Here is a 14,705-nt window from a genome sequence, read left to right on the forward strand (position 1 = left end):
AGAGGGGATGTGAGGAAGAATTTTTTCACCCAGAGGGTGGTGCGAATCTGGAACTCACTGCCTGAAAGGGTGATAGAGGCAGAAACCCTCATAACATTTAAGAAGTATTTGGATATGCAGAGGTGATGCCATGGCATACAAGGCTATGGGTCTAGTGCTGGAAAATGGGATTAGAATAGTTAGGTACTTGTTTGACAGGCGCAGACTCGATGGGCCAAAGGGCCTTTTTCTGTGCTGTAGACCTCTATGACCCTATAAACACTGCCAGGGCAGGTACAGAGCAGGTTAGATAGAGTAATGCTCCTTCTACACTCAAACTCTCCTAGCGCAGCTACAGCATGTTAAATACAAAGTAAAGCTCCCTCTACACTGTCCCATCAAACACTCCCAGGGCAGGTACAGAGCAGGTCAGATACAGAGAAAATCTCCCCCTACACTCTCCCATCAAGCTTTTCCAGGACAGGCACAGCATGGGATAGATACAATGTAAAGCTCCCTCTATACTGTCCCAATAACAACACTTATGGACTGAGATTTCCATTTTGTGCTGTAGACTCAGCAGTGACCAAGATGACCTCAACCCCACCAATGTTGGGCTTTCTTCTACAGCAGTAACTGGACATCAATCCCAATGTCTTCGCTGGATTAGAACCTGAGTTCCACAGATGAAAGGTCACTGCCTAACTCATTTAATCATCCAGGCCACCTGTGGTAAGATGTGGGGCAAAATTTTGCCCTCGTTGGGCAGGTGGGCCTGGGAGCGGTTGTGAAGCTGACTGCCGGCTGCATTTGGGCCCTGACATGGATTTCACATTGGCTGGCCAATTAACTGCCAGCCATTGTGAAATGTGCGCTGCAGCGCCCAGTGCTGCCAGGGTAGAGGGCGAGTGCGGAAGTGTGCGCATGCGCGGGGATGTGCACAGTAAAAGCTCCCTGAGGAAGAGAGCTGCCTCAGGGAGCTGAAGAATTTTGAAAATAAAAAATAAAGAATTTAAAAACGTTAATAACATGTCCCCTCTGTCACATGGGGGAGAATTTTCCTGTCAGCGTGTGAGGGCAGGCCCTGCGCGCTGATGCGTAAAATGACATGCGATGATGTCGGGCGTGCGTCCCGGCATCCCTGTGCATCATTCCGATCTTTCGTTCTGTGGGCACGCACCCACCAATCTGTCAAAGACCATTAATCAACCAATTTAGGTAATTGACAGGGCTGCCCATCCAACCTTGAGACCAAGCGCCCTCTGCATTTTTCAGGAAACCTCATCCATGGGTGGGATGAAATTTCATGAAGGTTTTATTAAATTAATAAGTATTTTTTTAAACATTTCATAAACATGTCCCAGCTCATATGACACTGTAAATGATTTTTAATTTCCTTTATTTCAAACTTTAAATCTGAACTTAATTTCCCTGAGGCAGCTCATGCGTGAAAGAGTGCAGGCCCCAACTCTCCCTTCTCCCCCTCCCCACACAGGTACTGCTGACCAGGTGCGCGTGTGTACTTAAGACTGAGATAGATAGGTTCTTGATTGGTAAGAGGATCAAAGGTTACGGGGAGAAGGCGGGAGAATGGGGTTGAGAAACTTATCAGCCATGATTGAATGGCGGAGCAGACTCGATGGGCCAAATGGCCTAATTGCTGCTCCTATGTCTTATGGTCTTATGGTCATGCTGGGCAGGCCTTAATTGGCCTGCCCACGTAAAATGGCAGCGGGCAGCCGATCGCGAGTGGCGATTGGCTCCGCGCCTACCCACGCCTGCTCCCGACCGGCCCACCCTACAGGCAGAAGATTTTGCCCATGAGCAGGAACATGTTAGAAGTTAGTTTAAAAATTTTTAATTTAAAAAAAATCAATGATCAAAACCTCATCCTGCCTGTGGATGAGGTTTCGCAAAAAGTGGCCTTTTTGCCTGCCCACCAACCGTAAGGTTGGACGGGCAGCGAAAATTTCATTTAATTAGAACTTTAATAGGCCTGTTCATTGTTAGTGGTTGCGCTGCCAATTCCCACACATATCCGCCGATTGGAAAATCGTGCGAGTGCAGAAAATGTCGGGATGCTCGCCCAATGTCATTGCCTGTCATTTTACACTCTTTTGGGTTGGGCATGCACCTGCCTGACAAGCACAATATCCTGCCCATGGTGTCAGGATCCTGGTCCTGATCCTGACATACATACTTATGAACGTATGAATTAGGAGAATGAGGAGGTCACGTGGTCCCTCGAGCCTGCTCTGCCATTCGATAAGATCATGGCTGATCTGAATGTAACCTCAATCCCACATTCCTGCCTACCTCTGATAACCTTTCACCCCCTTATTAGTCAAGAATCTATCTAGCACTGCCTTAAAAATATTCAAAGACTCTGATTCCCCACTGTCTTCTGAGGAAGAGAGTTCCAAAGACTCACAACCCTCTGAGAGAAAAAAATTCTCCTCATCTCTGTCCTAAATGAGTGACCCCTTATTTTTAAACAGGGACCCCTAGTTCTAGATTCTTCCACAAGAAGAAACATCATCTCCACATCCACCCTGTTAAGACCCCTCAGGATCTTAAAGGTTTCAATTAAGCCACCTCTTATTCTTCTAAACTCCAGGGGTTACAAGTCTAACTTGTCCAGCCTTTCCTCATAAGGCAACCCGCCCGTTCCAGGTAATAGTCTAGTAAACCTTCTCTGAACTGCTTCTAACGCATTTATATCTTTAAATAAGGAGACAAGTACTGTATACAATACTCCAGATGTGGTCTCACCAATTCCCTATACAGCTGAAGCATAACTTCCCTACTTTTGCAATCAATTCTCCTCACAATAAATGATAATATTCTATGAGCTTTCCTAGTTACCTGCTGTACCTGCATACTAACCTTTTATGATTCATGCACTAGGACACCCTGTTTTAAGCCAAAGTTGACTATTGTAAATGGAATAAGTATAACCTAACTTACTCTGTGCAGGCCTTGCACTGGCCAACATGCTGGTGAAATCCTGGCAGACATTCTCCACATTGAGTATCGAGTTTCATTGAACCTGAAGTGACAGTCAACACGTGGAATCAGAAGTGAACTCAGAATTATCAGGACCAGTTACCTAGTTTGCCATCTCAGTAACCATTCAGCTGAAGCATCACAATAGATTGATGAACCCCTCACCCTGTTGTACTGTGTTCTGTGCACTGGGCAGGTGAAATGTAAGGCCAGTGGAGAGAGACAGCATGAGATCACTGACCCCTTTGTTGGTCCTCCGTTTGACACCGAACATTTTCCAGTGGTTCAGCTCCCTTTTTTCTCTCTCTGTTTTCCCTCCTCTCTCCTAGGTATGAATTGGAGCCTCACTCTGTCACTGGAGCCAGACTGTCAAGGTCATGGAGAGGGTATGGATTAGATTCACCAAAGTGATCCCCCGAAATAATTACACGGAGAGACCAGAGAAATGGGCTTTTTACATTGTGACTGAGAAAATTAAAGAGATCTGACAGCATCAGAATTATGATTGGTTTTGACAAGGATAATGAAAAACAACTATTTTAAGTAGTCCTACAGTTTATAACTAGAATTTAAGATCAAGAAACCTGGCACTAGAGACCTAATAAGATGGTCAAGGTGAAAAATAAGCCCTCGCCTGCATATCAGTAAGAATCAAGATTGAGGTAGGATCTGTCTTGGATTCCTGCCCCACAGTAGCCTCCACTCATTAACCCAACACCCGCAATAACTCACCCCCTCAGCAATTTGACCCTCAACAATAGCCCACCCCTCACTAAACTGAAGTACCCACAAAAACCCGCTCCCTCATTAACCTGACCTCCCCACAATAACTCATCCTTTACAACTTGAGACCCCACAATAACCCACGCCCTCATTAGCCAGATCTCCCCACAGTAATCCACACCCCCATAATAACCTACTTCCTCACTAAACTGACACCCCAAGAATAACCCATTCCCCCTCTATCCTGACCCCCTCCACAATAACGTGATCCCCTGATAACTTCCACCTCAGAATAAACTGATCCCCCCACTACAATAACCCCCTCACTAACTTTCAACCCGCAAAATAACATACCCCCCACAATAATTTTCCTCCCTTCACTAATCAATCCCCTCACTAAAATGATTGGTACTCACAATTTTTGATGACCAGCCTGTTGCTGCATTTGGAGCAATTCTGACATTGGAAGCTCAGACAGTTGGCAAGGTGACATTGCTTGTACTGATGTGGATGGCAGCCACAGACAGTGTTACTAGTAGCGGTGCAGCTACGAAGAGTTGTTTGGAACTCTAGAGGAAAATAGACACATTTGTCAACCACTGGATCCAATCCCAATGCATATAAGAGATTGGGAGAGGAGAGACACAGCAACAGAGAGACAGAATGAGAGGGATAGGTGTGGAAAATGAGTGAGATGTAAAGAAATGGATACAGGTGGATTATAACTAAAATGTTTGCACAAAGTGACAGTACAGTGGCACCTGAGACCAGTGGAGGGGGCCTTCACCCTCCAAGCTGCAGGAATTGGGCTGGTAAAGGAGCCAATTGGGGAAAGTGGAACCCACTTACCTTTATCACACAGAGTGCAGCTCCGACACTTTTGAATGTAATTCTCAAAGGCAAGATAAGTGCCCCTTGGGCAGGGCTGGCAAACTGGCAGCTCACCATCCTGCTTACATGAGTCAGCTACATAGAAACCTGAAAATATCAAACCCATCATGGTTAGAAATTGTCTCATCATTAACCAATCAATAACACTTCTCAAACAGTCTGGTCCCCACACTTTCCCACAATCCTAGAGGGGTATAAATAGATGAATCTGACACAGAGTGAGCATAGTGGGACACAGGGTATGGAGCTATGGAGGGGCACAGGATTATTGCGGATACAGGACATAGAGGCAACACAGTGTATAAGGGAGTGTAGGGTATAGAGAAGGACGGGGAGGGGACACAGGATGCAGAGGAGTACAGGCTATAGAGAGGTACAAAGGCTATAGGTGTGGAGGCAGAGGGCATGGCTAAGGTAGTAAATGAATACTTTGTAGCTGTGTTCACTAAAGAAGAGGATTCTGTCAATGTCACTGTAAAGGAGGAATTAGTAGAAACATTTTATGGGATAAAAATAGGTAAAGAAGAGATACTAAAAAAGTTGGCAGCAGTCAGAGCAGAAAAGGTACCCAATCCAGATTGAATGCATCCTAGGCTTCAGAGTACTCTGTCCTTCTCTATACCCTATACCCCTTTACACCTTGAGTCACTGCGATACCCTGTATCCTAGGTTTCAGAGGAAAGTAAAGGCAGGAGTTGTGGAGATTCCAGCCACAATCTTCTAATCCTCCTTAGATAGGGGACAGTGGTGCCAGAGAACTGGAGGTTGCAAATTCTGCACACCTGTTTCAAAAAGTGAAGAGAGATAAGCCCAGTAACTACAGATCGGTCAGCCTAACGTCAGTGGTGGGAAAATGTTTAGCGACATTAATCTGGGACAAAATTAATTGGTACTTGGAAACATCAGACTTTCATTAATAAATGAAAGTCAGCTTGGATTTGTTAAAGGCAAATCATGCTTGATTAACTTAATTGAGTTCTTTGACTAAGTAACAGGGTTAATGAGAGTAGTGTGGTTGATGTGTATATGAACTTTAAAAAGGCGTTAATAATGTATCACATTATAGATGTGTTAGCAAAATCAAAGCGCATGGGATTAAAGGAGCAGTAGCAGCATGGATATGAAATTAGCTGAGAGACAGAAAGTATAGGGTAGTGGTGAAATCTTGGGTTTTAGACTGTGGGAATGTAGATAGTGACATTCCCTAGGCGGTGATATCAGGACCACTGTTCTTTTTGATACATAAGAATGACTTTGATTTGAGCATAAAATTCATAGGGTATACAGTGCATAATTTAAAAATCTGAAGATGATACAAAACTTGGAAATGTAGTAAACAGTTAGGAGAGTAGTAATATACTTCAGGGGGACATAGACTGGTGAAATGGGTAGAGTCATGGCAAATGAAATTTAACTCAGAGAAGTGTTAAGTGATTCATTTTGCAATGAATTAGGAGGGCAATATAAACTAAATTGTGGAATTTTAAACAAAGAGACCTGGAGGTGTACATAGGCAAATCTTTGAGGGTGGCAGTTCATGCTGAGATGTCTATTTATAAGGCAGACAGGATCTTTGGCTTATTAAATAGTGAAATAAAGTACAGAAGCCAAGGAAATTGAGGAGCAAAGAGAGAGTGTGAGATGATACTGGCAACTAACTTAAAGGGGATGTCTTCTATAGGCATATAAATAGTAAAAGGGTAGTAAAGGGAGGAATGGGGCTGATCAGGGACCAAAAAGGGGAATTATGTATCGAGGCAGGGGCAAGGCTGAGGCTTTGCATTTGTCTTTACCAAGGAAGAAGATGCTGCCCAAGTCATAGTGAAAAAGGAGGTAGTTCAGACACTTGAAGGGCTTAAAATTTATAAGAAGGTGGTATTGGATAGATTGTATGTATTTAAACTTGATAAGCAACCAGGATTGGATGAGATGCATCCAAAGATACGGAAGGAAGTGAAAGTGGAAATTGTGGAGGCAGTGGCCATAATTTTTCAATCTTCCTTAGACTTGGATGTTGCCAGAGGACTGGAGAATTTCAAATGTTATACCTTTATTCAAAAAATGGTATAAAGATAAGCCCAGAAACTACAGGCCTGCCTCGGTAGTGGGGAAGCTTCTAGAAATGATAATTCGGGACAAAGTGAATAGTTACTTGTGCAAATGCAGATTAATTAAGAAAAGCCAGCAAAGATTTGTTAAGGGCAAATCGTGTTTAACTAACTTGCATGAGTTTTTTTGATAAGGTAACAGAGAGGGCTGATGAAGGTAATGCTGTAGATGTGGTGAACATGGACTTCCAAAAGACATTTGATAAATTTAAACATCCCCCCTAACAGCACTGTGGGTGTTCTTACACCACATGGACTGCAGCAGTTCAAGAAGGCAGCTCACCACCATGAGGAGGATAATGTTGAACTTCAAAAGGACATGGAAAGGTTGATGGAATGGGCAGACATGATGGATGAAATTTAATGCAAAGAAGTGTGAAGCAATTTATTTTGGTAGGAAGAATGCAGAGAGACAATATAAAATAAAGGGTACAATTCTAAAGCAGGTGCAGAAGCAAATGGACCTGGGGGAATCTGTGCAGAAATCATTGAAAGTGTTAGGACAGGCTGAGAGCGCAGTAATAAAACATACAGCATCATGGGTTTTATCAATAGGGCATAGACTACAAAAGCAAAGAAGTTATGTTAAACCTGTGCGAAACACTGGGTTGGCCTCAACTGGAGTATTGTGTCGAGTTCTGGACATACACTTCAGGAAGGATGTAAAGACATCAGAAAGAATGCAGAAAAGGTTCACAAGAATGGTTCCATGGTTGAGGAACTTCAGTTACACAGATTGGTGAAGTTGGGATTGTTCTCCTTGAAGAAGAGAAAGTTGAGGAGATTACGTTGAAGTATTCAAAATCATGAGGGGGATGGACAGAGTAGATAGGGAGAAACTGATCTCATTGATGGAGGGATCAAAAACCAGAGGGCACATGTTTAAGATAATTGGCAAAAGAAGCAATGGTGACATGAGGAAAAACTTTTTCTCACAACAAGTGGTTAGGGTCTGGAATGTACCGCCTGAATGTGTGGTGGTGGCAGATTCAGCTGAGGCTTTCACAGGGAATTGGATCATTATCTGAATAGGAAAAACCTGCAGAAAAAAATCCCTTTCAGAGGGCTAGCACAGACATGACTGGCTGAATGACCTCTTCTGTGCTGTAACCATTCTATGATTCTAAGTTGTAATGCACCTTTATAAGTCACTAGGAAAGCCCCAGTTGAGGTACTGTGTCTAATTCTGGGCACCAAACTTTAGGACAGATGTCAAGGTCATAGAAAAGGTGCAGAGGAGATTTATTGGAATGGGACCGGGGATGAAAGACTTTCGTTGAAAGAATGGGAGAAAGAGGTTTATATCCTCCTTATAGAAGAGAAGGTTAAGAGGAGATTTGACAGAGATGTTCAGAATCATTGAATGTTTTGATGGATTAAATAAGGAGATTTATTTTCTGTGGCAGAAGGGTTGGTAACCAGAGGATATTGACTTAAAGTCATTAGAATCAGAGGGAAAAGTATGCAGCCAGTATTCCAATCTGGAATGAACTGTATGAAAGAGTGGTGGAACCAAATTCAAAAATAACTTTCAAAAGGGAATTGGATAAATATCTGAGGCTGAAATATTTACAGAGCTATGGGCAATGGGCAAGATATTGGGATGAATGGATAGCCCTTTCAAAGAGTTGCTGCATGCACAATGGGCTGAATGGCCTCCTCCAGTGCTGTATCATTGTATGAATCTAGAGGGGAGAGTAGGACCAACCTGCAGAGCACTTCTTGCAGCAGAATGATGTTTTCATATCCTGATACATGTTGTTTTCACAAGACCCAATGTTTCGCTTTCCTCGTCTATGCTCTCCATCTTTCCAAATTCCTGGCTGCCTGTCCTTCCTAATATTTCTCGTCATGTTCCATCTTGTTGGTGATCGACCCCAGGAGGCACCTGCTGTCCAATGACTGAAGCTTCCAGAAGCAGATATCATGGCACAAAGCTGGGAATTGGAGAATTTGAGTGTTAGTCTGCAATTCTTCATTATCATAAAAGAACTGGGAATATTTTCACCTGCAATCCTGGCTAACATACAGCAATGCCTGTATTCCCAGCTCCCAAAAAGCAACAGCTCTACTCATGGCTAACATATAGCAACACCTGCAATCTCAGCTAATATACACAAACACCTTTATCCCTGGCTAATATACAGCAACACCTTTAGTCCTGGCTAACATACAGCAACACCTGAAACTCCAAGCTAACATATAGCAACACCTTTAATGCAAGCTAACATACAGCAATGCCTGTACTCCTAGCTAACATACATCAATGTCTGGCTAATACACGCCAACAGCTTTAGTCTCCGCTAACATAGAGCAATGTCTGTACTCCCAGCTAATATGCTAATATACAGCACTATCTGTATCCATCGGCTAATATATACCAATGCTTGTATATCCGGTTAATATACAGTAACACCCATATCCCCTGGCTAATATATACCAATGCCTGTACCCCTTGGCTAATACACAGCAACACCCATACCCCCTTGCTAATGTATAGAGGAAAGTTGGAAATAGATGAAGAATTATTTCCCAGTGCTGGTTTCTCAATAATGCTGTTGTTAGACATATATTCAGAAACATTACTCTAGCCTGAAATATCCTATTCTCATTGAGTGCAGGACACTGTACTTGCCCCTCTCACCACTTCCCAATATCTCATTTACTTGGTTCCACTTGCCATTCCCATTGACCCCCTCATTTGGCTCCGCCCCATTTAGCCTGTTGGATTTTTTCTCTCATTCCTGCTCCTCTCGTCCTTCATTTCCTTCATTCATTGTCTCCCATGCCCCCATTTATAGGGCAGTGATGCTATGGATTGGTGATCAGGATGTCGCATGTACTTCATTTGCTCCAAAACTTGGCATTTATTAAAGGGGAGGTAGGCTGGGGAATTGATTTTACTGGCACTACACAGTTAGGTTCAGCCTCAGCAGCCCTTTTCTCTGCACATCAGTTATCTGGAGCAGTTATCCAATGTGGCATAGCTGCCCCAGACTCTTCCCATTGGGGCTTCTAAAGTGTTTCAGGAAATACCAAACCAGGTTTCCATGATTGCAGTGTTTTATTCAGGGGGTAGTTTAACACAATTTCTGAGAAGTGCTGAATGAAAGTTATGAGCGATGTGCGGAAGCAATATTGGAGACCTATAATATGTGGGTAGAGCCCATACTCTATCTCTCTAGAAGTCTCTGACTACTGGAAATCCCCTGGTATTTCCACAGCCTGTGAGCTATGTAACAGCTCCCAAACTGTCAGCAACTCATGAAAAAAAATCAGCCAACCTCAGGACTGGTCAGCTGATCAAAAACAGTCAGCAGTGGAAAATATAAGTGGGTTGTGTCACTGGCAAAGAAGCAGAATCAGCGACAGACCGTTACAAACCCTTTTCATAGTAACATTTTGTAACATTAACTCAGCAACCTGTGGCTCATTGGTATTAGGGGTAGTGGGTTCCTGTAACTCAGGTACTTAATCCAGACTGACACGCCCACCAAGGGAATTTTGGACGGGGCAGTACTGAGGGAGTGCTGCATTGGCTTGGAGGTAGTAGAAAGGATATGCTGCACTGGCTGTGGAGGCAATACTGAGGGAGTGCTGCACCATTGAAGATACCGTCTTTCAGATGAGATGTTAAACTGAGGCCTTATCTACTTTCTCAAATGGATGCAAAAGATTCCCCGGCACTATTTTGAAGAAATGTAAGAGAGTTCTTCCTGGTGTGCTGGCCAATATTTATCTCTCAACTAATGCTTAAAACAGATTATCTAGTCATTATTGTATTCCAGTTAAAATTGCTGTGTGCAAAATGGCTGCCATATTTACTTCAATACAATAGTGACTACACTTCAAATGTTTACTTCATTGGCAGTAAAGTGCTTTGGGACATCCTGAGGATATGAAAACCGCTAAATAAATGCAAGTCTTTCATGATAACTACCAAATCTCTCCTAATCCCAGCGTTGTTCCCAGTGCTTCAGCAGTACTATCACTTGTACTATTCAGTGAATTGATCCGAGTAATATATACGTTCCCAATTCTGCTGCCAATTCTAACCCAATTTTATATCCTTTTATAATTCCATCATTCCTCCAACATTAATTGAACAATATGTCAGACATGATGCCCAATGAATTGAAGTTATGAATCATATATTTTTAAAAAAACAAGCTTCCCTTTAAAATTCCGTGTTGTGCAGTTTTTTCAACATGCATTATGTAACAAGCAAGATACCACACAGACTGTTACACAATCATGGTTGCACACTCGGGGAGTACGTTGAACATAATTAGAGAACTGTCAGGAAGGGGGAAGAATGAAACTGGGGGCAGTCAGTTGAGCTGAGGGAGCAGTTACTGTAATTGTACAACGGTGGGGGTGCCTGCCATGTGGTGGGGGTGGTGGGGGGTGGGGTTCTAATGCATGGGGCTCAAGGTTTGAGGGGCTGAATGTTTGGTCTCACTTGCATTGAGCTGCTTCTGGCTGAGTTCTTAGAGTGTGTGAAGCAAACAGGACCATTTCTCAACAGTTATAATACGCAGCAAAATCTAGCCCAGGAGCCCCCTCCCCCCACCCCAATCCCACCCTCACTCCAGGAACCTGAATGCCCTTAGCCCAGGAATTCTTCCTCACATTCCAGTCCAAGAACCTACTCCTGCCCACACCACACCCACCTCGCTCAGGAATCCATTCCTTCCCAGACCTCCCCAATCCGCCCCCCCAGGAACCCAGTTCTCCTACCCAGCCCAGGAACTCAATCCTTCCCCATGTCCTGCCCAGGAACTCTCTTTCCTCAGCCTCGGAGCGCTCCACATTCCAAAGACATCTTTTGCTTTCTCCTGCTAGTTCCCATTGAATATTTGATACAACAGATCTGTAAATGGGGAACTTTCAGTTCAAATTCCGATCCTGATTATCTCCTTCAGTAAGGACTTCACACAGTGTGTTACTGCAAGACACACAAAGCAGCAATGGCCCACGTTCCATTCCGGGTCTGTGCTGAGTTAGCTGATCTCACCTGGTGTCATCTGGGGCTAAAGTTGGGTTGGATTAGGGTGACAGCTTCAGTTTTTTTGTTGCTGATCCAGTGATCTCACTGTGTGAAAACATGTGACCATGTATCTTGGGTGGAAACATGATTGTGCCTGGCTGTGATGACACCCTTAGTTAAATAGTCTGTCACCTTTTTCCAAGATCTATACATTATGAGTTGTCACTTGGGTAAATTACTGGAGAGTGACTCCTTGTGGAACCATGGGGCAGGTGGGGCAAGAGGAAATGTAACTCTTGTCCAATAAGACCCACCCCCATTCTCAAACTCCACCCCTACTCCCTCCACCCCACCCCAGTTCCTGATGAGCTGGAACTTTTAGTCCTGCCATGATGGGCTGGGATCAAATTGGAGGGTGAGTGAAACAAAGTCCCTGAACCATCTCCCAACTACAGACAGCAGCTTAACACACTCTCAGTAAATTAGGTCATGGCACTTTCCAGTGTGGGTTTCTGTCCTGACACAGGGTTGCAAAGATCTTATCTTCACATAAACACACACACACACACACACACAGATATGTTCATGTGAGATTTCCTGCTGTGCTCTGACTCACTGCTGTAGCTTGGCAGGCCATCCCCCTCCCCACATCCAGGCCCTGACTCACTCAGAGCTCCAGCTCTTTAGTGTCAGTTCTTTATGTGACTTTAAAAAGTGAGCGTTATCTAACTCTTCACCTGAGTGGGCATTGCAGCCGATTATGAGCAGGAACAGGCCATTCCACAGGTACTGAGGCCAATAGGGGTGTTCCTAATGGGGTAACAGCACAGGCTAGCATCCTAGTTCCATGCTCTGTGTCAGTATCAAGTACAATTGGGCAGTTTCCACAAGGAAAGCAAGTTAGGCTGGTCAGTGTAAGGCCATTTCAATGACTATCTGCTGTCAAACCAACTGTCACATTAACCCAGGCAGAGGGTTTGACTGATGGAAAACGGGAGGCTGATCAAATTAGACATGTCAACTCACCCATCCCTTTATCAAGCACGCACCCCCCTCCACCCCGCCCCCCAGAAATTGGTGCAATCTGCCTTTGCCCTGACCTTCAACTCTCACTCGACCTTGCCCTTACCTTGATCCTCATCTCAACCTTGACCCCAGCCTCACTTTGGCCCTACTGTCCTCACCTACACATCAATCCACAGCATCACCCTGAATCTCAACACCTCCCCTCAAAATCCTGATGACAAGGTCACTTATGTAAGCATTGACTTCTCAGGGAGATGAGCTACTTTTAGGCTTTGACTTTTATTTTTATTTCATTCACAGGACATGGGACTTGCTAGCAAGGCCAACATGTATTGTCCATCCTTAATTGCCTTTGAGAAGATGATGGTGAGTAGCCATCTTGTACAGCTGCAATCTGTGTGGAATAGGCACACCCACAACGCTTTTAGGGAGGGAGTTCCAAGATTTTGATCCAGCAACAATGAAGGAATGGTAATATATTTCCAAGTCAGGATGATGTGTGTCTTGGATGGGAGCCTGCAGGTGGTGATGTACCCATGTGCCTGATGCCCTTGTCTATCTAAGGTGATACTAGTCGTGGACTTGCGAAGTGCTGTTGAAGAAGGTTTGGCGAGTGACACCAAATTTTGAACACAGAGCTGTGATCTAAGGATCCTTGGATCGATTCCTGCCCCAAACAGTGTCCTTGGTCTGGTAAATGGAAGAGTTTTATACTGAAGGAGTGAGCAATCCCAGTGTTTTACACAAATGGAATGGGCACGGTGTATAAAACTATCTACTCAGACCAAAACACAATGATGCCTGGCACAACAGTTGACAGTCTAGTATAATTGGTGATCAGATTCACTGATGACTGAGTTTTACACTATATCTACCTGTACTGTACATACCTTGGGATGTTTGATGAAACAGTGTCAAGGAAGACCTATTCTGTATTGAACATGTGCTGTACCTGCCCTGGGAATATTTGATGGAACAATGTAGAAGGAGCTTTATCTAATCCTGTATCTGTATCTAATCCTTGTTGTACTTGCCCTGGGAGTATTTGATGAGGACACTGGTCCCTGATCTATATCTCCTCCCTGGACTTGTAAAAAATATTTACTAAAATTAAAGAGTAAAAATCCAGCCCGTCAGGGAGTGTGAATTAGTACTGGGTTATATTTAGATCTTTTACAAGACTGTGGACTGTTTCAGTCAATGTCGATGTGGTTAACTGCTTACTTCACAGATGAAGGGCGTGCAGGAACCAATTATGTAAATACTGACCCACAGATGCTACAGAATGTAAGGAAATTAACCGTTACACAACCAGCCTACTGTGTTTATAAAGGTGGCTGTCTAAAGCAGCAACTATTTCTACACAGCTTCGGAACACATATTGCCTCCTCACATGGGTTCCTATGAGACAGACCAGGTTTTTAACATCCAGTTTTCTCCTGATCCCATTTACACTGCCTGCTTTACTCCACTACATATCCCACAACTCGATTAACCCTTGGAGGGAAGTGTTCCATCTCCCCTCTTACTGATCTCTCCTTTTGACATTTCACCTCAGCACACTATTTGCCTCAATCAGTTTTTGCCTATTCCCTGCATAATTTTGAAATCTTTAATATTGACATGTGAAGTTCAATATTGACAGGTCAAGAGAATATGACAGGTCTGGATCACATAGTAAGGATGCTTAATTACTCAGGCCTCAGTGTAAGCCCCTGGTCTGGGGCCAATAACACCCCCCGCCCCCCCCACCCCCCCGGAGGTCCTGAGCAGGAGTTTCCCTGTAGTATCCTGTTTGCTGGAAGTTGGTCAAGATTAATAGAGCAGGGTTTTAAATTTCCTGTAAACTAGGTAATCTTAGTTTGAGGGCAGGGTTCATGACCATCAAACCATCTAAACAGTGGAAATGTCTGATCAGGACCGGGACCAGGATTGAGTGTTGGATGAATTGCTGATCACACTTTGTGTGGAACAAGATGGTT

At 43.9% G+C, this 14,705-nt stretch overlaps 2 protein-coding genes across 3 annotated transcripts in view; one reads left to right on the plus strand and one right to left on the minus strand.

Annotated features, from left to right (window-relative positions):
• LOC121287959 (tumor necrosis factor receptor superfamily member 1B-like) overlaps window positions 1–13,332 on the plus strand; it is a 77,429-nt gene extending 64,097 nt beyond the window's left edge. The window contains exon 11 of the mRNA XM_041206129.1: window positions 13,024–13,332. Within this exon, the coding sequence (XP_041062063.1) occupies window positions 13,024–13,040 (17 nt within the window). The 3' untranslated portion in view covers window positions 13,041–13,332. The remainder of the gene's footprint in view (window positions 1–13,023) is intronic.
• Window positions 1–14,705, minus strand: part of si:ch211-112c15.8 (tumor necrosis factor receptor superfamily member 25) — a 31,509-nt gene that overhangs the window by 12,591 nt on the left and 4,213 nt on the right. For both annotated transcript variants that reach the window (XM_041206131.1, XM_041206130.1), the window contains exons 2-5: window positions 8,416–8,644; window positions 4,558–4,686; window positions 4,125–4,277; window positions 2,947–3,028 (exon numbers count right to left, since the gene is read on the minus strand). In XM_041206131.1, coding sequence (XP_041062065.1) covers window positions 2,947–3,028; window positions 4,125–4,277; window positions 4,558–4,686; window positions 8,416–8,644 — 593 coding nt within the window. The remainder of the gene's footprint in view (window positions 1–2,946; window positions 3,029–4,124; window positions 4,278–4,557; window positions 4,687–8,415; window positions 8,645–14,705) is intronic.

Source organism: Carcharodon carcharias, chromosome 15 (genome assembly GCF_017639515.1).
Source record: "Carcharodon carcharias isolate sCarCar2 chromosome 15, sCarCar2.pri, whole genome shotgun sequence".
Lineage (NCBI taxonomy): Eukaryota > Metazoa > Chordata > Chondrichthyes > Lamniformes > Lamnidae > Carcharodon > Carcharodon carcharias.